The 24,102-nt window shown below is 48.2% G+C and overlaps 1 protein-coding gene across 2 annotated transcripts in view; it reads left to right on the plus strand.

Annotated features, from left to right (window-relative positions):
* DNAJC4 (DnaJ heat shock protein family (Hsp40) member C4) overlaps window positions 1-24,102 on the plus strand; it is an 86,887-nt gene that overhangs the window by 35,906 nt on the left and 26,879 nt on the right. For both annotated transcript variants that reach the window (XM_048512159.1, XM_048512167.1), the window contains exon 3: window positions 960-1,059. In XM_048512159.1, the coding sequence (XP_048368116.1) occupies window positions 960-1,059 (100 nt within the window). The remainder of the gene's footprint in view (window positions 1-959; window positions 1,060-24,102) is intronic.

Here is a 24,102-nt window from a genome sequence, read left to right on the forward strand (position 1 = left end):
GTCGGCAGTGCACTACTACAATCCTCCAACTGACACTTTCAGAATGTTCCTGAACTCTTCACACCCCCCTTACCGTGTTTGCTTCCTGTTGGAATAGCGATGGCATGAGCTTGCAAGAGCTCTTGTTTTAGGAGAGCCCAACCTTCACTTGCTCCCAGTGGCGGAGCTACAGGGGGACCGGGGGGTGCGCCGCGCACCAGGCGCATGCCTGGTGGTGGAAAATTGACCTCAACCCCTCCTCCTTCCCCTTGCGCCTCCCCACCCCTCTCCCCACACTTACCTTAGTTCCTTTCCTTTTCCTAGAACTTTTTCAGGTTGAAAAAAGGCCTGTTCACAGTTCAGGCTGAAAAACGGCCTGAGGAACTACAATTCCCTGGAGTATAGTTCCCATCAGGCTGTTTTTAAGGGGGACATGAGGGGATGGGGGGGCGGAAAATGCAGACTGTGCACCAGGCGCAGTTTGGCCCAGCTACGCCTCTGCTTTCTCCTTTTTCCCTCCAGCAGTCCAGCCCCTGGAATGCCTCTCATTATATCTCTGAATTCATTGAAGTTTGCACTATTAAAATCTTACATATAGTCCAGCATCTTGTCCCACACAAGAACCAGTTGCCCTGGCGGGCCAAACAAACATAGAGACTGAGGGCCCCTGTTGCTGGTGGTCTCAGAGGTTTGCTGCCTCTGTAGATGGAGGCTTTCTTCCATCACCATGGCCAGTAGCCAGGGATGACCTTTCTTCCATGAATCCATCCGTGAATTCATATTTGTCCTCAGGGGTCTGCAACCTGTGGCTCTCCAGATGTTCATGGACTATAATTCCCAATGAACATCTGGAGAGACACAGGTTGCAGACCCCTGTCGGACCTAGCACGTGTTCAACCTCTCTGTTTCCATATGTGACAGTCCATACATTGATGATTCCTGCCACAGCCGTGCCAGCAACTCTCCTGTCCTCTTCGCAGGTCTCCAGCCAGGAACAGCAATTACTATGACCTGCTGGGCATCAAACCGGATGCCACCTTGGAGGAGATCAAGCACGCCTTCATCAGCAAATCCAAGAAGGTATGTTATAAAACAGAGTGGGCGGGAGAGCGGATCACCCTTTGGCTGGGCCAGGTTAAGAACATTTGCAGGAGGAAGCATCAGCCCCTGTGGGAGACAGAGCCGAATACTGGGGCTGACGTGACTACTGGATCAGGCTGCCAGGGGAGAAAGGTTGGTGGGCCGCTGGACTTTCAGTTGCCACAGGGGCCCAGTGAAATGTTCAAACATGCTCCTTCCATTACTGCTGCAGCCCCCTCTCCCCCTGAAGGTCTTGGGTATGGCTGAAAACCGCAAGTTAAGGAATTGCACTGTACATCAGTGTAATTAGGGAAACAGTAGTGGTTAAGTGCTTGCACTGCCACTCACACGGTCAGGAGTTCGAGCCCCCTGTGGGTCAGATATCCTGGCAGCTGGCTCATGGTCAACTCAGCCATCCATCCATTTCTTGGTCGGTAAATGAGTACCTAGCTCATCGCTAGGGGGTAAGGAATAGCCGGGGAAAGCAATGGCAAACTACCCCACAAAAATGGCTTGCCTATAAAATCACTGCTCCCAGTGGTACCCCAGGGTCGGACACGACTGAAGGGGAAACTTTACCTTTTACTGTACATCAGCCTGTCTTTGAAAAGTGACAACCCAATAGAAATTACCCCAAAGAAGGCTCACAGCAATTGCTACTTTCAAATGAAGTCTTGTTATAAGTATGACACGTGCCTGAAACGACAAACATTGTTTGTTTGTTTGTTTCACTTACTATACCACCCACCCCCGAAGGAATCTGGGTGGTGTACAATAACATAATAAACATCACAATAATAATAAACCCCAATAGCATAATAAACCCCATAAAATACAATAAAACTATAAATAACAAAAGTACCATGAGGTATTTAAAAAACACCCTAATAACACTCCGAGTTTTGGTTAGCTTAGTGGATGTTTTGTACTGCTCAGAATTCTATCTGTGTTATTAGAGTCTGTTTTTCAGATACCTTGTGGTACTTTTGTAATGTTTGTAGCTTTGGACACGTATCATAACAAGACTTCATCTGCATGTAGACAGCAATTGCTATAAGTGCAACTTCAATCGGCCTGTCCTGTGTGCACTTCGAAGGTCTCTCAGCCCCACCCACCTCACAGGGTGTTTGTTGTGGAGTGGGAGGAAGGGAGATTGTAAGCCCCTTTGAGTCTTCTTACAGGAGAAAAAGAGGGAATATAAATCCAAACTTCTCCTCTCCTCCTCCTCTTCTTCTTCTTGATATGCTTGAGTGCAGAGGGTGTTCACAGGAGACAGGGCCTTCTCTGTTGAGGCTCCAGGGCTATGGCATTTCTAGGGGGATGTCACATGGCTTCTTCCATGAAGTGTTTGAAGCAACATAAGGTAAAGAGTGCCCCTTTGCCTTTGGGGAAGAAGACAGCTAGGCTGTTGCTGCTCCTCCATAATGTCATTTTGAAAGGTCCGCACTCTAATTGTATGAGTGTGCCTAGTGATAAGTAAGTAGCTTATGGAATTCACTGCGACAGGATACAGCAATGTGTATGTAATACTAGAAAAAATCACACAGGAGGGTTGGTAAATCAGAGGTCATTTCCTAGCCTTGTTGTTGAATGGAGCCTCCCTGTTCAAAGGCAGTATAAACTTGAATATTGATTGTTGGAGAGGGGCAGCAAGAGAAGGATATTACCCTCCTGCCTTACTGGCTGGCATCTGGCTGACCAGTCCAGGAAACAGGAGGGTGGATTGGATGGACCTGTGGGCTGATCCAGGAGGGCTTCTGTGAGTTTTTATTTTGGTGGAAAAGCAGCACCTACGCATTTTAAATGAGTGCATCTGGAACAGGAAATGAGCAGGCCGAGAGGAAGTTCTTAACCCTTTGCCCGCTTGCAGGTTCTCAATTCTGCATCGCTGTCACCAGTTCCAGACCACTGAGCACCAGTTGCAAACTACCTGCGAAGTAGGGTTCCATGACAGAGCTGGAGCTCAGCTCTCCCAGACTCTGACACTTCAACCATTTCTACCATGCATGTCATCTAGAATCGTAATTCTAGCAATGGTCTCTATGACCTCCCAACCCTGAGGGCCCCATATGACCCCCCCAACCCTGAGGGCTTGAAGAACATTGATATATAGGTGTCAAACTCGCGGCCGTCCAGATGTTATGGACTACAGTTCCCATCATGCTGGCAGGGAATGATGGGAACTGTAGTCCATAACATCTGGAGGGCCGCGAGTTTGACACCGTATCATATGGGACTTCCCAATATTTATTTGAGAGGCAATGCAGGTCAGGGTCCTCCCTGCATCAGCTTCTCCCCCTCATCAGACCTGTGGTCCGAGAAAGGGGTGTGTTCCCACTACGACCGTTTCTAGCACAAGCCCCGTCTGCAAAATGGAAGCCCAGTTCCCTTTTGTTTCAGTGGGGCTTTCTCTGGAAAACTCCCCTGTGGATTGACCGACACTCTTGCGCTTGAACGGAGAAGTTTCTAATAGTCTCTGATGCATCTTGAAATCTGTTTTCTGCTCACTGCCATCACATCTAATTAATTCTGCCGCGCTTGTTTGCCACTGTTTCAAGCAGGCTACAAACTGCACACTTCGCCTGCTGTGAAACATCTTTTTCCTTTCTGCTCCCCCGCCTTTGTTTTTTTTTTTACACATCCAGCCTTGCTTCAGAGTTCTGAGAAACTCGAAAACTTGCACAATACATTGTGACAGCTTCATTAGTTCTAATAAAAAAGGTGTTAACGGCATTCCAGGTCTTTCGGAAAATCCTCCCCTCCCCCAAGGTACTGGTCTCAAGCCCAGGAGAACCAAAGGGATTATGGAGTTGATGAAATAATTACAGGAAACATGGCAAACGGCTTCTGAAGGGAAAGAGAGCAATGAAGCCTGGAGCGCGTCTTTAAAATCAAATAAATCCAGTGACCCGTTCCGCAGCCCTGAGCTTCCAGGCATATTTGGGGAGTCTTCTTGAGTTTCTTCTCCTTCTTTCCTGAAGAGGGCACTGTTGGGCCAGAAGTGTGCCGGAGCAGCTTCCTGCAGGAAAACCAGCCTTTTTGATCACTTATTTGAATCCCCATTCTGGTGTAGATTTTCATTTGTCTGTTTATGTGAAGGGTGAATGAGAAAGAAACACCCTGTGTTGTAGTGGTAAGTGCTTAAGAGCAGTGGATTCGAATCTGGGAAACTGGGTTTGGTTCCCCACTTCTCCACACGAGTGGTGGACTCTTAGCTGGTGAACTGGATTTGTTTCCCTGTTCCTCCACATGAAGCCTGCTGGATGACCTTGGGCTAGTCACAGTTCTCAGAACTTTCTCAGCTCCACCTGTCTGTCAAGGTGTCTGTTGTGGAGAGAGGAAGGGAAGGAGTTTGAGACTCCTCATGATTGAGAAAAATGGGATATAAATCCAGACGCCGACACCACCACCACCTCCTCCTCCTCCTCCTCTTCTTCTTGTTCTTGTTCTTGTTGTTCTTGTTGTTCTTTTTCTTCTTCTTCACCAACAAACACTTTTCTTCTTCTTCACCAACAAACACCAACAAACATATAAGGAGATATCTAGTGATGGGATTCAAATAATTTAACAACCGGTTCCAGTGGTGGGATTCAAATAATTTAACAACTGGTTGTTTACAAGCACCATTTTAACAACTGGTTCTGCCGAAGTGGTGTGAACCTGCTCAATCCCACCACTGGAGGTATCCCAGTTTTGGGCTCACAGTCTGCTTTTAGTACATCCGATTCCCCAAGCAAACAGGGAACGCACCCCAAAACCCAAGCCTTGTCAAAAACTGCCAGAGACACTCAACTGACTTCAGATCAATGGAAAAATCTTTAGCAGCCCTGGAGGGATTCTTAGCAGGTGATTGAGTGAACATCCTCCTGTATCACAGATAAGAGTGTCCCCCACCCTGCCATGTGTTTTGGCGGCTTGCCAAGGTGCCTCCGAGGGAGCGGGCCGAGCCTTGGAGGACTGGGAAGCTCTTTGAACCCTTCTGATGTGGCTGGAAGACATTTCACGGAGCAGTTAGTTAATCCCTCCTTCGGTAGCTTTAAGTGAAATCTTCTGTATTGGGTCTGTTTGGTATCAGCCTGAGCGCTGGATAAGAGAGTGTTGGCTGTCAGATTAGTGGGGCCAAAAGGTTTTCAGATCCCATCTTCCATGCAGTAGGGCTTCAAATGGTTTCTCGTTGGTGCACTTCCTTCCTCGCTATCTTGGAAACAAGCCTATGCTTTCAGGTAAGGTTCGGCGTTTTCTAGCTTCTGGGTGCACGCAATTCCGCTCTGAAAACACAGAATTTAATCGGTGGAGTGCTGTGTGGTTTCCAGGCTGTATGGCTGTGTTCTAGCAGCATTCTCTCCTGACGTTTCGCCTGCATCTGTGGCTGGCATCTTCAGAGGATCTGATAATAAGAAAGAAAGAAAGTGGAGTATATATATATCTGTGAGTAAAGATCAATAGGTGAGGGCATCTGAATAGGAGTGGCCTGGCAAGTGAGTAACAATGAAGTGTAGCATGTGCGTAACAATGGAGATAACAAGGTTCAATAGGTGAGGCATCTGAATAGAAGTAGTCTGGCCTTCGTTCCCTTTGATTGTTTATTGTCTGTAGTCATCCTTTGTGTGGAGCTGATTAGTCACTGTCTTGACTCTAGTGTTTTTCAAAACTGGCAGAATTTAATCACTGGTGTAGAACTGTGAGAAGCTCACCCTTCATTAAAAAAAAATTATTTCCAGACCTCATGACTGCAAATATATGTGCAGTGTCTGATCTCTATCAGTAGTAGAAGAAACAAGAATACTCTCCTCCCTGCGTTTTGCCCCAGCTCCCTTCCTTCCGTTTTATTATTCCACTCAGTCTCATCCAAAATGCCAAGACTTTTGCCAAAATCCATTTGTTGACAGTGGACAGCATCGGGAGGATCGATCACTTGTACATGCACAGCAGCATACATTTTGAGTGCCCAATTGGGGCTCTCACAATGTGGAATTTGGACACTTGGGGGGGGATGCTGAACCCACCGGCTGTGTCGTGGCAGCTCCCTCATGGCGCCCCGCTCAGAGGATTCCAGCCTCTCTCTGGTCTCCCGCACCATCTGCATGCAGCTGTCTCTGTCCTTCTGCCACTCCAGGAAATGACATCTCGGACCCAAGCCCAGCCTTCCCCCAGAAAGGAATCTGGAGGCCCCAGTATTTAATTGATGGCTTCCAAGTAGCACTTCACCCTCCCAGTTTGCTGTCAAGGGGGGTTCCCTTAACTTCTGGAAGAAGTTGGGTCCCCAGTAGCAGCATCGGGGTGGGAGGGGGCTTCTGAACCAAGCTCTCAAGACAGGGAGGGAGAGGGTTTCAAACTCCGCTCCTAGCATGAGAGTGAGGTGATTGGCAAAGTTGTGAACACACGAAGCTGCCTTTTACTTGATTCGTACCACCAGTCTATCCGGCTCAATATTGTTGGGATGGACAACACCTCATGTGTGTTTTCCTGTTGCACAACGAGCAGAGTGCACTGTAGGCAGAAACACAGTGGAGCTTACCTGCACACGTGCGTTTGTGAGCTTGGGAGAGAGAGCTTTGGACACAAAAGAAAGTCGGAGTCATTTGTAGTTTCTAATCTATTAAAAAGAGTATTTATTAGTGAACTCCATTCTGGATAGGTAGATAGGTTCGCTAATCTATCCTATTCTAGCTGGACGGAGACGGATGCTCGGAGCACCCATCTTCCCTCTAGGCATGGTGAAAAGTAAGATGGAGAAGTCCGAGAAGGAAGGAAGGAAGGAAGGAAGGAAGGAAGGAAGGAAGGAAGGAAGGAAGGAAGGAAGGAAGGAAGGAAGGAAGGAAGGAAGGAAGGAAGGAAGGAAGGAAGGAAGGAAGGAAGGAAGGAAGGAAGGAAGGAAGGAAGGAAGGAAGGAAGGAAGGAAGGAAGGAAGGAAGGAAGGAAGTCTCTGAGAGTATCAGTCTACATCAAAGGATAGGACCAGCATGTTAGAGTAAAGGTGTCAATTCCTAGGTCCCTATCTAGTCACTGGCTATCTAGTAAAAAACCCCTCTGTAGGTTGAGGCAGGAAACAGTGTAAAGTCCTTCTCTTCCAACAAATATGATCTACTCGATGGCAGCAGTTCTGCAGTCTCAGACAGGGGAGAGTCTTTCCCATCACCCACAACCTGAGATCATTTAAGCAGGAGATCCCAGGGATCTTCTGCTTGCCATGCAAGTGCTTTTCTGCAGCCACCTTCCAAAGATATGAGCATCTGGTGACAGGCCACGTCCCCCTCTGAGCTCTGTTTCATCTCCTCTGACTGGCCGTGGCTACTTGGACACACGTGGACACAGGAAGCTGCCTTGTGCTGAATAATCCACCGTGGTTGGTACATTGTCTTCTCCAGGGGTCCCAAATGAGGTGCCCCTGGGAGCCTTGGTGCCTGCCTGGCATTTTTAGGAAGCAGGTGGGGCTGGTAGAGCTTTTGTCCAGCAAAATTTCTAATTGACTTGTGGAGATTTGGTTGGCTGCCAGCACAGCACAAGGATCTACACGGTGGCACTGAGAAGAAGAAGAAGAAGAAGAAGAAGAAGAGGAAGAAGAAGAAGAAGAAGAAGGAAGAAGAAGGAAGAAGAAGAAGAAGAAGAAGAGTAGTTTGGATTTATATCCCCCCTTTCTCTCCTGCAGGAGACTCAAAGGGGCTTACAATCTCCTTGCCCTTCCCCCCCTCACAACAAACACCCTGTGAGGTAGGTGGGGCTGAGAGAGCCCGAGAAGTTGTGACTAGCCCAAGGTCACCCAGCTGGCATGTGTGGGAGTGCACAGGCTAATCTGAATTCCCCAGATAAGCCTCCACAGCTCAGGTGGCAGAGCGGGGAATCAAACCCGGTTCCTCCAGATTAGATACACGAGCTCTTAACCTCCTACGCCACTGCTGCTCCTATTCAGTGCTTGGCAGTCATTTGGTGGCGGGCTGTCCCTCTTGCTGCAGCCACTTTGTTGCTGTGACCACCAGCACCGTGTCACAATTCCACATGGGCTCACAGGCTCACAAAGGTTGGGGACTCCTGGTCTACTCAAACTGACCACGGCTCTCAGGACTATCCCAGAGCCTCCCACCTGATGCTGTTTTAATTGCAGCTGCTGGTGGTTGAACCCACGGCCTCCTTGGTGGTCAAGCAGATGTTCTACCAATCCGCCCTGGCCCCCCCTTGGGACTTTCCCAACATTTGCTGCTTAGGATCCTTGGAGGGGCTAGGGATTGAACTTGGGCCCTTCTGCAGCTGCAGCTGACCCCATCCCCGGACAGTGGTGGCAACAGAAGCCGCTGGTGTTGTGGCTTTTGATTTTGCCGTTTCACCCCTCCCCCTTTAACTAAGCTTATTTTGCACAGCCGCTTCTCATCAGCCATCCTCCTCATCTTTGCACTGCAGTAACTTTGGCCTGGCCTCAGCTCCCCTCACACACACACACACAATGGGTTCAAGCCTGTGTATGAGTGATCAGAGCCTCCTTCTGTTGCTTCTTTCATCTTGATTTTTAGATTGTAAGCTCCTGGGACCAGGCACCGGCATTTTTGTTGTTTCTCTGGAGCAATTTAAAAAAAAGGTGTAAAGGTAGTGGTCCCTTGTGCAAGTATCAGGTCCCTGCTGACCCATGGGATGACATCACATTGATGTCATCTCATGGACTTTGTTTATGAATGGTTTGTCATTGCCTTCCCCAGTCATCTACACTTTACCCGCAGCAAACTCATTTTACTGACCTTGGAAGGATGGAAGGCTGAGTCATAGAATCACAGAGTTGGAAGAGACCCCAAGGGCCATCAAGTCCAACCCACTGCAATGCAAGAACACACAATAAGACATAAGAACAAGTCAGCTGGATCAGACCAGAGTCCATCTAGTCCAGCTCTCTCTCTGCTACTCGCAGTGGCCCACCAGGTGCCATTGGGAGCTCACATGCAGGATGTGAAAGCAATGGCCTTCTGCGGCTGTTGCTCCCGAGCACCTGGACTGTTAAGGCATTTGCAATCTCAGATCAAAGAGGATCAAGATTGGTAGCCATAAATCGACTTCTCCCCCATAAATCTGTCCAAGCCCCTTTTAAAGCTATCCAGGTTAGTGGCCATCACCACCTCCTGTGGCAGCATATTCCAAACACCATTCACACCCCAATCAAAGCCCAACATATGTTTATCCAACCTCTGTTTAAAAACCTCCGAAGAAGGAGACTCCACTGCACTCCAAGGTAGTGCATTTCACTGTCGAACATCCCTTGCTGTCAGGAAGTTTTTCCTGGTGTTTAGGCGGAATCTCTTTTCCTTCACCTTGAACCCATTCCTCCTGGCCCTAGTCTCTGGAGCAGGTCAACTATGAGCTGGCTGTGATATGCTTCTGAAGATGCCAGCCGTAAATGTGGTTGAAACCTTAGGAGCAAAAGCTACCAGACCACGACCGCCCAGCCCTGCAAACCCACAACACCCAGCTGATTCCAGTCTTGAAAGCCTTGAACAATACCTTGTGCCAGTTGATTTGGAGAATCAACTGCAGGATATGAGAGAGGGCTCTGCTGGACAGAGGGAAGGAGGCAGAGGTGGGCCGAGGAGCCCACCCAGCTACTGAGCTAGAGGACCACGGTCGTATGGAATATCCTTGCTGAGTTGCTGTCCCCTGGATAGAGCATTTATAGTTTATCCTGTGGAATAGTAGCCCCAGACCAGGATTAGGCTGAGATTACGGCGGACAATAAATCAGTCAGCGGATGTTTATTGAAAGCATTGCTGATTTTATTTAAAACAGTTAACACCCTGCATTTTCCAGTTGGTGGTCCTTGAGGCGGCTTATCATCCCAGTGGCATCCCAGAAACTGTACAATAAAGCTCCCTTCGCCTCTTCCCCCCAGATCTAACTGCACAAGGCCCGCAATTGATAGACTGTAAACTAGTCAGCCGGCATGAGCAGGCCGCATAAATCTGGTTAAAGAGTCAATAAAACAGCGCAGCATCCCAGCAACAGGGAAACGTGGCGGAATTATCACTCGCCTGTCTGCCAGCAGCGGAAGCTCATTGGAAGGAGGCCAGGCTGAAGCTGTGGATCCAGCGGAGACGCAGCAGGCAGCCTCCTCCGTGGGTGGGCGCCTTCCACAGGAGCCTCAATTTGTTTAATGTTATTTCTCCCCCCTGTCAGTTGGAGCAGATGAACAAACGTAGCTGCCTCGACTGGTCCGAGCTCAGGATCTCCTCCCCTGGTAGGCAGCAGCTCTCCGGTTTGAGCACAGAAGGGAGAGCAGCATGGTGTAGTGGTTAAGAGCAGGTGCATTCTAATCTGGAGAACTGGGTATGATTCCCCGCTCTTCCCCATGAGTGGCAGAGGCTTATCTGGTGGACCAGATGTGTTTCCGCACTCCTACATTCCTGCTGGGTGACCTTGGGCTAGTCACAGTTATCTCTCAGCCCCCCCTGCCTCACAAGGTGTCTGTTGTGGGGAGAGAAAGGGAAAGGAGCTTGTAAGCCACCTTGAGTCTCCTTACAGGAGAAAAAGGTGGGGTATAAATCCAAACTCTTCTTCTTTTCTAAGACCAGTTTTGTTTCCCCACTCCTCCACATGCAGCCTGCTGGGTGATCTTGGGCCAGTCATAGTTCTCTCAGAACTCTCTCAGCCCCTCCTACCTCACAAGGCATCTGTTGTGGGGAGAGGAAGGGAAAGGAGCTTATAAGCCACCTTGAGTCTTCTTACAGGAGAGAAAGGTGGGGTATAAATCCAAATTCCTCTTTTAGTGGAGATGCTGGAATGTAAATTGGGTCTTCCTACATGTCCATTATCAGTAGAGCCAAATCCTTTCCTCTTCATCACTGTGCAGCATCTCACACCACGTGCCCTCCGCTTTGTTTTTGCGGCTCCCACAACAATGACAGCAAAAACAGGATTTGCACACTTAACTGCTGCCCCCACCCCTCTCCTTCAGAGAAAAGCCCCTGCCCCCGTTTCCTTGCATCCCACAGCCCCCAAAGCTCTGGCAAAGCTACGAGGGAAGGGCTCCAGGCCTCTGGCCAGCTCCCTCCTTCAACCCATCTCCGACCTCAGCTGTGTTGGAGGCCTGCCCAGGAATCCAGCCTTAGAAATCTTTATCTTTTTGGCTTGCCTGGGAGGGCTGCTCAGCCCCTGGCCAATGTGGAGCCCGCTCTGCTTGTTTCTCTGACATGGGTGGGAAATAAAGTAGGCCGGAGTGGCAGTGTCGAAACCTCTGCAGAGATAGCAGCCCTGCCGATCAATCGTTAACTGGGCCCCTTTTCCTTCTTTGCTTTGGCTCCCTCATCCCCAGTAGATTTTTAACACGAGGTTACCCATTAGGGGCACGTTCTTCCTTCGCCACCCTCCCAGCGGTTCTGTCTTCCATCTTCACCAAGCGGTCTCAGGGCAGCACGTGTCAGGAGGGTGAGTCAGGCCAGCAGGACAGAGGGGAGACATTGCTGGGGGGGGGGGGGGTGTGCTGGTGGTATAGACCAGCTTTGTACAATTGGGGGCGTTCCAGGCAGTATTGCAAAACTGTACAGACCTGGCTCAGCTCAGAGGACAAATTCCTGAATCTCGCAGCCAGCCATTGGGTATTTGTTAACATTCCCCCCAACTTTGTAATAAAACTCACCCCCCACCCCAGCCCTTCACCACAGTATTATTGTAATCTGTTTTATCAGCCAGGAGATCTGAGACAAAGCTCAGGGATCCTCCATCTTCAGCAACTTATGAGAACGTGGGTTACGAGCTGCACGTGACGGGACAAAAACGGTGGCCAGGATATGTGCCGGGGAACAGGACAGGTTGGAATCGAAGGAAGCCAGAGGAAAACCAGAGTCTTCCCAATCATTCATAGCCACAAGATTGGCTGCTGGTTGTTGTGAGCGCATTCGAGGGATCAATGATTAATAAGTTAGCATCTGCTTGTCATTCGTTTTTTTGGTAATTATTCTCTGATGACGAACTTCCACGGAGGCCCGGAATGCAGCAGCCTACCTGTCTATTCCCAAAGCAAATAAAAGTTAGCCACCCCTCTGAGCCTTTTGAGGCTTGACCTGTGCAACGTTTGCCACAAGAACATTGGATCTGACCAAAGGTCTCTTCTTGGCAACATCCTGTTTCCTGCATTGGCTATCCAGGTGCTTTCTCAAAGGCAGGCCCTTACCTACGACATCTCCCCCCCACCCCAAAGTGGTGTTCAGAGGTACATTGCCTCCAAACATGGAGGTTCTACGTAGGCCTCCATGCATTTACTTAATCCTGTTTCAAAGGCATCCTGTCTCTTGTGGAAGAAAATTCTACACACCGATTAGGCAAAGTACTTCATTTCCTCTGTCCTGAATCTTCTGCTCATCAACTCAAGCCAGTGACCCGGAGTTCTGCTGTTATTGGGGGAAAGGGGGGAATGGACATGTTCTGGCTAGTTTGGAGATGCAGTGGAAATAAAAGAATTTTCAAGTTGTAGGATTCCAACTGAAAGCGCAAGAATAGTGGTTAAGAGCTTCAGTCTACGATCTGTTTCTCACCTCTGCTCTGCCACAAAAGCTTGCTGGGTGTCCTTGGGCCAGTCACACACACTCAGTTTACCCTACCTCATAGGGTTATTGTGACACTGAAACAGAGGAGAGGTTGCTGATAGTTTGCTGTTCTTAAATGAGAAGAAGTGGCACTGAGACATCTGAAGAGACCACTCAGCTAAGCTTTCCAGTATTGTACCAACCCAGTATTTTACCAACCCAGTTTCAGGCAGCCAGTACTGGGACCTGAACGCTCCTAGGCCTTTTCCACACCAGTTGTTTACAACGTCTCCTGCCACCAAATGTTACATTTGTTAAAATTCCACACTTTCCCCCCTCTGTTTGGTTCCAGAAACAGTTTCCCTTCATTTTTCCTCCATTGTTTTCCTGAGTACTTTAACTCAATGTTTTTTTCAATCTGTTTCTGAGCATACAATCATGTTGAAACCATCTTTTTATCTCCACCCCACCAAACACCTGGCCCTTATCCAGTGGTGGGACTCAAATTAACAACTGGTTCCGGTGGTGGGATTCAAATAATTTAACAACTGGTTGCATACAAGCACCATGTTAACAACCGGTTCTGCCAAAGTGGTGCAAGCCTGCTGAATCCCACCACTGCCCTTATCCACTCCCCCATGTGGTTGCCTAAACTCCCCTTCAGCCATTTTCTCCTCCCTTTTGTCCTCCATTTTTGAAAGGGATCTTTAACTATTTGTTCCTCTATCGCATTAGCGTTGTAACATAAGTGTAAACGCAAGGCAGGTCAACTGAATCAGCTTTGTCAATTTCATTCCAAAAAAGCAGTGTCATGTTAAGGAGTGAGTGAAATTAACAAGGAAAGCTTTTTTTTATATAAGAGGAGATTGACACAAGGGAGTGCTGCAATAACAATGATGCTTTACTGCTGCAGTCCCTTATAAAATTTCCTCCTGCAAAAGCAATTTCCCATGTCAATTTCACTTGCTCCTCACTGCACACACCCTGTATCCTCGAAGTTATGTGACATAACTCATTCCAGATGACATTGACAACGCTGATACAATTGCCCTGATTTGTATCTATTCCCCTACATTACATCACCAATGCAGCAGAGGAAAAATACTTTTGAAAATGAAGAACAAGGGGAAGAAGAAAATGGCCGAAGGGGAGGGTTGTTCTTCTGTGTCATGGATGACTTCCCACCACCATTGGGAATAATGCTTTTTCAACAGTAGTGTGTGGAATAAATGCAGCTGAAGAGATAAGGAGAAAACAATGCGGGGAAAGGAGATGTGCGGAATGATTTCACAGAAAACATTTCCAAGACACTGGGAAAATCTGTGGTAACCTATGTATGTGGAAAAGGCCCCAGTTGAAAACTCCCAATTCTACCAGGCCCCACCCACAAACCCTCAGCTCCACCCAGAACCTGTCCCTGATCCCAAGTGGAATTCCACATCCCAAATTAACTCCAATTGCGCAGTTCCTTGTGTTTTGCATAATTTATTCTGCCCCCGATCGTAATCTTCTCCTATTCAGTAACTCTTTTGTCTTCTGAGATTTTATCAGCGACTGTTCACACACTTCAAGCATAAGTTCATAACCACAAGGGCAAGAAACTTACTTATCTTAACATGAGAGCTGAGAGACACTTAGCGAAGTTGACTCTGCTGCACCCAATTCCTTTCTTCTAAAAAGAAAAAAAAATGTTCATGCCGCCTCCCCAGTGACCTCCTAAAGGCAACTTACAACTAAGACAATCAGAGAAAGCCATTCCAAACAAAACGAAAGTATTTTTTTGCACTTATTTGGTGCAGAATCACACAACAAGAAGGATTCCCCCCCCCCCCCCTTTAAGCCTTCAGGCTGGGAAGCAGAGAATGGTCACGAGGGTAATGTATTGTTGAAGGTTTCACGGCTGGAATCACTAGTGTGTTGTGGTTTTTCCGGGTTGTATGGCCGTCTTCCAGTAGCATTTTCTCCTGGACGCTTGCTATTCTGCATCTGTGGCTGGCATCGAGTCATGAGGGTAGCTCGCTTGTTATGCCCACCATCTTTTATAAAGGGACCCAAAAGGTCTCTTAGGTTCAGGTGTATGCATTCTGTGGAGAGGTGGGACGGGTTTTGGGTTTCTGATCCCTAGTGACTCCATTCACCTGACATCTAATCTGGAACACTTCCCTGGGCCCAGAGATTAGAAAGGGCAGCCTTTTTCTGAAGCCATTAAGAATTGTTTACACTTCGTGTGTATCAATTCCGTCCCATCCCTGCCAAGTTTCCTGTATATGTTGGTGGCCAAATTGCCAGTGTTTGCCCTCTAGCACCATTCCCCAAATTCACAAGCTCCCAAGGTAAATAAAGAGAAGACCTATGTCCAAGGGCCAAAGATGGAGCTTCCCAGGTGCCACGCGGGGATAGCAGGAATCTGACTATCCAGGATTGAGGGCATGAGCAGTCACCCAAGTATTCTTTGTACCAAAAAACACTTTCTTTCTTTCTTTCTTTCTTTCTTTCTTTCTTTCTTTCTCTTTCTTTCCTTTCTTCTTCTTTCTTCTTCTTCTTCTTCTTCTCTTTCTTTCTCTTCTCTCTTCTCTCTCTCTTCTCTCTCTCTCTCTCTTCTCTGCCTGCCTGCCTGCCCACTGCCTGCCTGTCTCTTCCCCTTTCTTTGCCTGTTTATTCTTTATTCCCCTGTCTCTTTCTGTCTCTCTTCATCTCTTGTCCCTTTTGTTCTGTCTTTTGCTCTGCCTGCCTGCCTTGCCTGCTTTGACATCAGAAGAACCAGCTGGATCACACCAGTGGTCTTCCGCCAACTAGTTCCCTTCTGAGGTCCAACAACAGAACTGAGGCCTTCCCTGATGTTGCGTCCTGGGACTGGTCTTCCCAGGACGCAACATCAGGGAAGGCCTCAGTTCTGTTGTTTAGAACAGTTCAGAAGTTTACCACCTCTGAAATATGAGGTTCCCTTTAGTTATAATGGCTAGTAGCCGCTGATAAACCTATCCTTCATGAATCTATCTAATCCTTCTTTAAAACTGTTTGTCACAGTTTTCTTCCCAGTGGGAACCCATCATAGAACATTCACTTCTTCTCCGTTCATATTCACGACAACCCTGTGAGGCCGGTTGTGGTGTTGATAGCGAGCCAGAAGCAAATTTATCCCGCTTCTGGATTTTATTTTAAGTAAAGATTTCACTATGTTTTATTTCTGTGCTAGCTAGGTAGATGTCAACTGTAATAGATAAGAAAGCCAGGATCTGTAAAAGTTTTCTCTGTAATTGTGACTGCATGGAACCCTCCTTTGGCTCAAGGCAGAAGTTTCCACACCCGCACTTCCCACCTGGGAGCCTGTCCTTTTCACACATGTAAAGGTCCCTCTGATGGGCGCATCTTCAAAAGAAGATCTCGGGGGAAGGCTTCTGCCCTGCCAAACTCATGGCCAGTAGGCAGATAAGGGGCTATCGTCAGTAAGCTCTGCTTCCTGACCCCCAAATAACACCTGGAGGGGATCCTTTGTGATTCCTCCTGCCTAGGGCATATCAGCCATCAGCCTCAGCCTCTACTCTGGCGCTAAACCCAAGGCTGAGATGCCGCCTTGTCGAACTCTGATTGGTCCCTTTCGCATGTCGCAAATGTATGATTGGTTGTTTTGAATTTTGTTAATGAATGGTGTGGTGGGGTTGTCTTGAGTTCTTCCCGGCTCCCCGACTGGAGTGACATGTATTTAAGATGTTGTAAGGCTGCTAGGCAGCGCAGTGGCTGTGAGGAACGGAGGTGCTGACACTTAGGTCAGCATCTCAATAAACCTTCTCTTTTTTTTAATACTTGTCGTGGTCTGGTCTCTTGCTTTGGGTTCCTGGGCTCAAGCCAGAGCTGGGTACCTTTGGAGCCTTCGTAAAGCTACTCTGAGCAGCGCGGTAACAGCGTGAGTGTGTGTGACTGACCCAGGGTCCCCCAGCAAGCTTCCCCTGGAAGAGCAGGAGTTTGAACCTGGGTTTCCCATGTCCTAGTCCGACACCTTCAGCGCTACACCATGGGGGCTTCCCCATCACTTTCTCTAACATACTGCCAAGAATGCCAGTTCCCTGTTAGTCTGATAAGAGAGCATTCAGGGGATTGTCTGTTTGCTTTTCAAATACTAAGCATTTCATAAATTCTAACTTTCATTTCATAGCATAGGAAACTTCTGAGGGGCTGATGGGAATTGTAGTCCATGAACATCTGGAACACCATAGGTTGGCCACCCCTGCCTTACAGGAATAGCAGGTGGACTTTGAGCCATTTAACTTACCCCACTGCCGTCTTCTATACATGCTGGGAAAAGGCACGCAGAGCCAGTGTGGTGCAGTGATCAGCATGTCGAAGTAGGGAGACCCCAGATTCAAATCTCTGCTCTGCCCATGACAGTCACTCCCCCTCAACCTCACACTACCTCACAGGGCTGTTGCAAGGATAAATGGAAGAGGGACAGAGGATATAAGCTGCTTTAGGACACCATTGGGAGGAAAAGCAGTGCACAAATATAAACAAATAAATACATTCGTAGACTGGCTTTTGGTAAGGTGACCAGATGGTCACCTTTGTGAACCCGGGTAGGCGGGCGGTCGCAGCACGCCATGTGCAAGTAGAAAGCCAGGATGCTGCACTGCCTTAGTGCCCCTTTTCCTGCTTCCTGTCACAGGGTGGGAAACGGGGAGTCACTCTGCAGAAGGTCAGTAGGACGCCTCTCCCGTGGTCACAAGGCCACAAGCAGTGGCTGTCAAGACTGCCTTGGCATACCTCATAGAAGGCAGTGCAAAGCAGCCTTCCAAAAATCGGGACACTTGAAAAAACCCGCGGGACAAATTGTTTTAAGGCGGGACTGTCCCGCCAAAAGCGGGACGTCTGGTCAGCCTAGCTTTTGGTTAAGTGTTTTTGATTTTTTATGTGTTGGTTTTTAAAAAGAAGAGGAGGAGGTGGTGTTTGGCTTTATACCCAACTTTTCCCAACCATAAGGACTCTCAAAGGGACTTGCAAAATACTTCCCTCCTCTCCCCACAAGACACTTTTGTGAGGTAGGTGGGGCTGAGAGTGTTCTGAGAGAACTGTGACTGGCCCAAGGTCACTCAGCAGGCTTCATGTGGAGGAGTGAAGAATCAAACTCCAGATTAGAGTCCACCAGCTCTTAACCACTGTACCACGCTGCTATTTATATAAATTAACAACCCACAAACCTGAATGTTTAAAGTTGGTTAGTGTAACTGCCTGGGGCTCTGGGGAATTTTGTGGTGAGTGGGGAAATTTGGGGTGTAGTGCAACTACCTGGGGAATTTTGTGGTGAGTGTCTGGGTTTTTGCCTAGTGAACCAGTCTAGAAGTGCTTGTGCTAAGACCACAGTCTTAATACAGAAAGGAACAGGGCATGTAGTGTTTGTCCGTGTGATTAGCCATCTTGATCAGCCCAGCCTGATAGAAATGCATCCAGTCTGGTCTCTTGACTTTCTCCAGTCAACAGAGCACAACTCTGCCAGCTGCACTAATCACTGGGACCTGAGCTAGAAAACAGCCTCCGGGTCTAGATTTGGGTTCAGTTGGGCATAGCCCATGACTGATAATAACAGCCTGCCCCTTCCTGGAGATGGCCCCGAGTTCTTGCCGTCTGGTGTGCAAAAGCTCGCCTTCAGCCACTCCCTTCCTTGGCCAGGCTGAGAAACGTCCTGTCAAATTGTGCAACCCTGTCTCAAAGGATTGACTGCCATGGGCTGCTCGATTTTTCTGGACTGGGGACAAGAAATAGGAGTCCCCCCCCTTTTTAAAAAAACTGGAATAGGGACAAGTTTTGGGAACTATTGGGCCTTATCGTGAGTTCCTCCAATTGAGAATCTGGGTCACAGGTGGGGCCTCTGTCGGCTAGGCACATTCCTGCCATCCAGGTCCTGCCCCCTCCCTTTCCCTTTCGTAGCCGTCCTGCCATTTTTAATGAGAAGAGAATAAGGTCCATTTGTGCTTGCTGACCTGCCGCTTGGAAACAATAACCTCCCCTCCGGCCTGCTTGTTTTCTTGCGTCACGACACTTAATTAACCATTAGGGAGGATTTATTGGCTTGTCAGGGGCTGAGGGGTGTTCAGGTTTTATTCTGTTGCTCTTTCAGATGGGCGGGGTAAACCCCGTTATTTTAGCATTCCGGCAGTCCGGTAACCTGCTGGGGTCCCGAAACGAAGAGAAGGGGTTTTTTTTGTTTCCTTCTGGTCAGTTATTTTCCCCACAAGGGTGAGGGGTGGGGGGGAATGAACCAGCTGCGTAGGGTTTACACAGCCCTCCTTATCGCTCGATTTTTTTTCAGCCAGCGGCTCCAGTCTCCGCTAAGCGATGCCAGCTTCGCTCAGAGAGGATCTGGGCGTTTGTCGTCAAGCGCCTGCCTTTGTGTGGCCGTGAAAAATGTTCCTGTTCTGGGAGGTTGTTTTTCATTCGGCTGCCGAGGGCAGGTGCTTCATGTTTTGAAGTCAAAGCTGCTGAGCAGTGTCACTGAGGCCAAAAAAAATAAATAAAAATAAACGTGCAGGAGGACGAATAATAAAAGCTAAAGACTTAAAGAAAAAGAGCCCTTAAAAAATTACCTGAATGCCCAAGGTTAGGACTGATCGCTTGAAGAAGAAGAGTTTGGATTTATGCCCCACCTTTCTCTCCTGTAAGGAGACTCAAGGTGGCTTACAAACTCCTTTCCCTTCCACTCCCCACAACAGACACCTTGTGAGGTGGATAGAACTGAGAGAGCTATGAGAGATCTGTGGCTAGCCCAAGGTCACCCAGCAGGAATGTAGGAGGGCGGAAACACATCCGGTTCACCAGATAAGCCTCTGCCACTCAGGTGGAGGAGTGGGAAATCAAACCCGGTTCTCCAGATTAGAATCCACCTGCTCTTAACCACTACACCACGCTGGCTTAAGAGCCTTGGCAGGTTATAGGAAGCGGCCTCTTGCCAGCTCAGACTCTCAGTCCATTACGCTGAGCATAGTCTAGATTGGGTGGCTTCGGCTCGCCAAGATTTCCTGCAGAGATGGGTCTTTTCCAACCATTTCCCTAAATTGGGATCTCCAGCTGCCCCCCTTCTTCTTCCTGCTGAGGATGCTGTGCTGCTTTCGTGCGCCGAAAAAGCAATCTTAATAACCTCCTTTTGCCAACTATTCTGAAGGAAATATCCTTGACATTAATTTTGATAAATCGAAAATAGTGGTTTTCACCCAAACCTGGAAATATTCAAAATGGAAAATCAATGGGAAGAGCACAGAACAAGTCAAACAGTTTAGGAATCTCGGAGTTTGTTTTCAGCACAACCTCAGACAGCACAACCCAGTTGAGGCAGGCTGTTAACCCTGGCCCCTTCCGCACATGTAGAATAATGCACTTTCAATCCACTTTCTCTCTTTCTCACAATACTAGAACCAGCGGGGCATACATTGAAAATGCTGGGGGGAAGAATTAGGACTAATAAAAGGAAACACTTCTTCAATGCTAACGCAGGATTGGTGTGTTTTGAAATATACTGCTACAGGAGGTGGTGGGATGCCACTAACTCGGATAGCTTTAAAAAGGGCTTGGACAGATTTATGGAGGAGAAGTCGATCTATGGCTACCAATCTTGATCCTCCTTGATCTGAGATTGCAAATGCCTTAGCAGACCAGGTGCTCAGGAGCAGCAGCAGCAGCAGTAGAAGGCCATTGTATTGTCGAAGATCCTCTGAAGATGCCAGCCACAGATGCAGGCGAAATGTCAGGAGAGAATGCTGCTAGAATATGTTTTCCAGAATGTTCAGGAGCGTTACAGGCGCCATCAGAACTATATCTTCCTATCAGCATGGCCACTGGCCATGCTGGTAGGGGCTGATGGGAATTCAGTAGTTCCTGAACATCTGGAGAGCCGCGAGGTTCCTGCACTCCCTGGTGCTAGAACATGGCCATACAGCCCGGAAACCACACAGCACCCAAGAAGGCCATTGCTTTCACATCCTGCATGTGAGCTCCCAAAGGCACCTGGTGGGCCACTGTGAGTAGCAGAGTGCCGGACTAGATGGACTCTGGTCTGATCCAACAGGCTAGTTCTTATGTTCTTATGTTCACTGTCAGTGCCCTTTGCAGCTGGATTTTACTGTGCGGAATAGCAAAATCCACTTGCAAACAATTGTGAAAGTGGATTGAAAATGCATTATTCTGCATGTGCGGAAGGGGCCTCAGCAAAACATACAACAGCAGTGCTTACTCAGATTGTTTACACCAAAGGCAGTCAATTTGCTCCTGCTGCCATTTGAGTTTTCAAAGCCAAGTTGCTCTCTCGGGCCCTCTGAGGTGAGCCTGTTGGATAAGTGACTATCCCATGACTCGGAACAAGTCCGATCCGGTTTTCTCCGCTGTCTGCTGGGAATTTCCAACTGCGTTGCATATCCAACCCTTTATTTAGAAATTGGTTTAAAATTCCTGGAAACAAAGGGGCGGCTATTTAATTTTAAATTCTGGCTGCGCCTCCATTTCAGATCTCAGCCCAGAAGCCTTGTTTGACTTCATGCCTTCTGACTCTTATCAAAGTGGGCCAAGCAAGTCATTTGTAAAATTAGGTCAGTTGGCACCCCTCCTTTGATTCCCTCTACACTTCTGATGAATCCCAAGCCTTTTAAGACATTGAAGCAGAGGGTTTGGGACATTTAAAGGCAAACGTTGTGCTCCCCTCAGCTTTGATGATCTTTTATGGCAGCTTGCCGTAATATTCTCCCCACAGCCATCCTTCGGGATAGGTATTTGCTCAAACCTCATAGTGAAAGACTTTGCCCCTGTTCTCGGAGGCGATTCGAAAATGTGCAACATGCGCCGCTTCGCTGTGGGTTCTTCATACCCCAGGGGGGAATGCTTATCGGACCGCTGTTAAAAGGGAGTACGTCGTTTACTGACGAGGAAACAGTACATTGCCTTTTAGGGGATCTGCACTCTTACACAGTGGTGGAGGCAGGATACGTAGCTCCAAGTGCAGTTTGCTGTAACTTTTTATGTTCGGTGCCAATAAAGGTTGATAGTGACGATGAGGAGGGTTTTCGCAGTCTAGCAATGTATAATCCTTTTCTTTTTTAAATTTGGTGATCTCAGAGGTTGAACCTGAAGCTTTCGGTGTGCCAGGTCCTTTACTACTTGGTCACCTGGTAACCACAAGTCTTTTTACTGAAAACGGTGGGGATTGGTGGGGCCCACTGATGCTGAATCGTGGCCCCGGAAGGCGTAGAATTATAGAGCTGAAGGGGCTAAATAGGCCATCTAGACTCTTCAGTATGGAAAATCCAAAGCTAGAGCATTCTGGGTCCAGTGCTGTTTAATATTTTTATCAGCGACTTGGATGATGGAATAGGGGGCATGTTAATCAGATTTGCAGATGACACCAAATTAGGAGGGGTAGCTAATACTCCAGAGGACAGAGTCAGAATTCAAAATGACCAAGAAAGATTAGACAGCTGGGCCAAAATAAACAAAATGAATTTCAACAGAGATAAATGCAAGCTACTACACTTAGGCAGAAAAAAAAATGAAATGCACAGACATAGGATGGGTGACGCCTGGCTTTACAACACTACATGCGAAAGGAATCTGGGAGTCTTAGTAGACCACAAACTGAACATGAGTCAGCAGTGTGATGCAGCAGCCAACAAAGCCAGTGTGATTCTGGGCTGTATCAATAGAATTATAGTGTCTAGATCAGGGGTCTGCGACCTGCGGCTCTCCAGATGTTCATGGACTACAATTCCCATCAATTGGCCATGGTGGCAGGGGCTGATGGGAATTGTAGTCCATTAAGATCTGGAGAGCCGCAGGTTGCAGATCCCGGGTCTAGATCAAGGGATGTAATTGTACCTCTCTAATCTGCATTGGTCAGACCTCACCTAGAATACTGTGTTCAGTTCTGGGCACCACAATTCAGGAAGGATATTGGCAAGCTGGAATGGGTCCAGAGGAGCGCAACCAAAATGGTAAAAGCTCTGGAATCCATGCTCTATGAGGAGAGTCTTAGGAAGCTGGGTATGTTTAGTTTGGTGAAGAGAAGGTTAAGATATTTGAAGGGATTACATGTTGGTGAAGGAGCAAGCTTGTTTTCTGCTGCTCCAGAGACTAGGACCAGGAGTAATGGGTTCAAGGTGAAGGAAAAGAGATTCCACCTAAACATCAGGAAAAACTTCCTGACCGTCAGGGCTATTCGATAGGGGAATCCACTACCTTGGAGTGTGGTGGAGTCTCCTTCTTTGGAGATTTTTAAACGGAGGCTGAATGGCCATCTGTCAGGAGTGCTTTAATTATGTTTTCCTGCATTGCAGGGGGTTGGACTTGATGGCCATTGAGGTCTCTTCCAACTATATGATTCTATTCTTCTATCCCAGACAAATGTCTATCCAGTTTCTGCTTGAAAACCTCAAATGAGGGCACACTTACGGTCTAGCTTTGCGTAGCGCACAGCAGAGCGAAATAGTTACTTCTTGTGACCTGGATACTGTGGACTTGTATCCTACCAAGGGGAAGGGACCCGCATTAACAGTCAAAGGTCCCAGGGCCAATCCCCGGCACCTTCAGTTGAAACAACCAGGCAGCAAGTGACATGAAAGACCTCTGCCTATGACACTCCGACGGTCTGAGTAGACGTTACTGTCTTCGATAGACCAAGAGTCTAATCTGGTATAAGGCAGTTTTGTGCGTTCATGTGTCTCAGCTTTCTCACCGGGGAAAGAGACGAAGACTGCCAAAGAGGCTACGCTGAGCATTACAGCACCCATCTGAGTAAAAGCCGCATGGTGCATTGGTGACAAATGTGATGGGGATCTGGAAGAGCTTGAATGGAGAAGCAGGCCGGATCCAATCCTGTGCGTCCATTAACAGGGCCTGGAATGGCACTTAGCACCATCTCCTTGCTTCGCAACATTCCTCCTCTAATCCACCACACTCTGTAGATCCTTTTCATGTGTCCTGCCCCGCCAAGCCTCGTTTCCCTCATCGAGCACCCCAGGCTTTTGATTCTTTCAGCCTAAATGCAGCTTTTGCTTTCGTTTGTCTCTGCCGAATTTCATTTTGTTTGCACAGTCCAGCCTTTCAGCCTATCAAGGTCATTTTTTGAAAAGAGATAAGAGAAGGCAGGAGCTGAGCTGGTGCAGGAAGTTGTTGCTTCTTAGAAGCTGGGCACAGTGCGGGGGAAGGTGTCAGAGAGCGGGAGGCCTTTAGAAAGCCTGCGCTCAGGGGTATATAAGCAGGGCCCTGATCTAGGTAGCCAAGGCTAGCCCGATCTCCTCAGACCTCAGAAGCTAAGCAGGGTTGGTGCTGGTTCGTGCTCGGATAGGAGACCACCAAGGAAGTCCTGTGTTCACCTTTTGCCTGCGTTCATCTTCTGCGGGGGGGGGGGGTGTGTGTGTGTCTCTGTAAGTAGGCTGCAAGCTGAGAGCAATTTATGCACGTTTAAAGAAGAGGAGGAGTTTGGATTTATACCTCGCCTTTGCCTCCTGTTAGGAGACTCAAGGCAGTTTACGAACTCCTTCCCCTTCCTCTCCCCACAACAGACACCTTGTGAGGTCAG

The sequence above is a fragment of the Sphaerodactylus townsendi genome, linkage group LG01 (genome assembly GCF_021028975.2).
Source record: "Sphaerodactylus townsendi isolate TG3544 linkage group LG01, MPM_Stown_v2.3, whole genome shotgun sequence".
Lineage (NCBI taxonomy): Eukaryota > Metazoa > Chordata > Lepidosauria > Squamata > Sphaerodactylidae > Sphaerodactylus > Sphaerodactylus townsendi.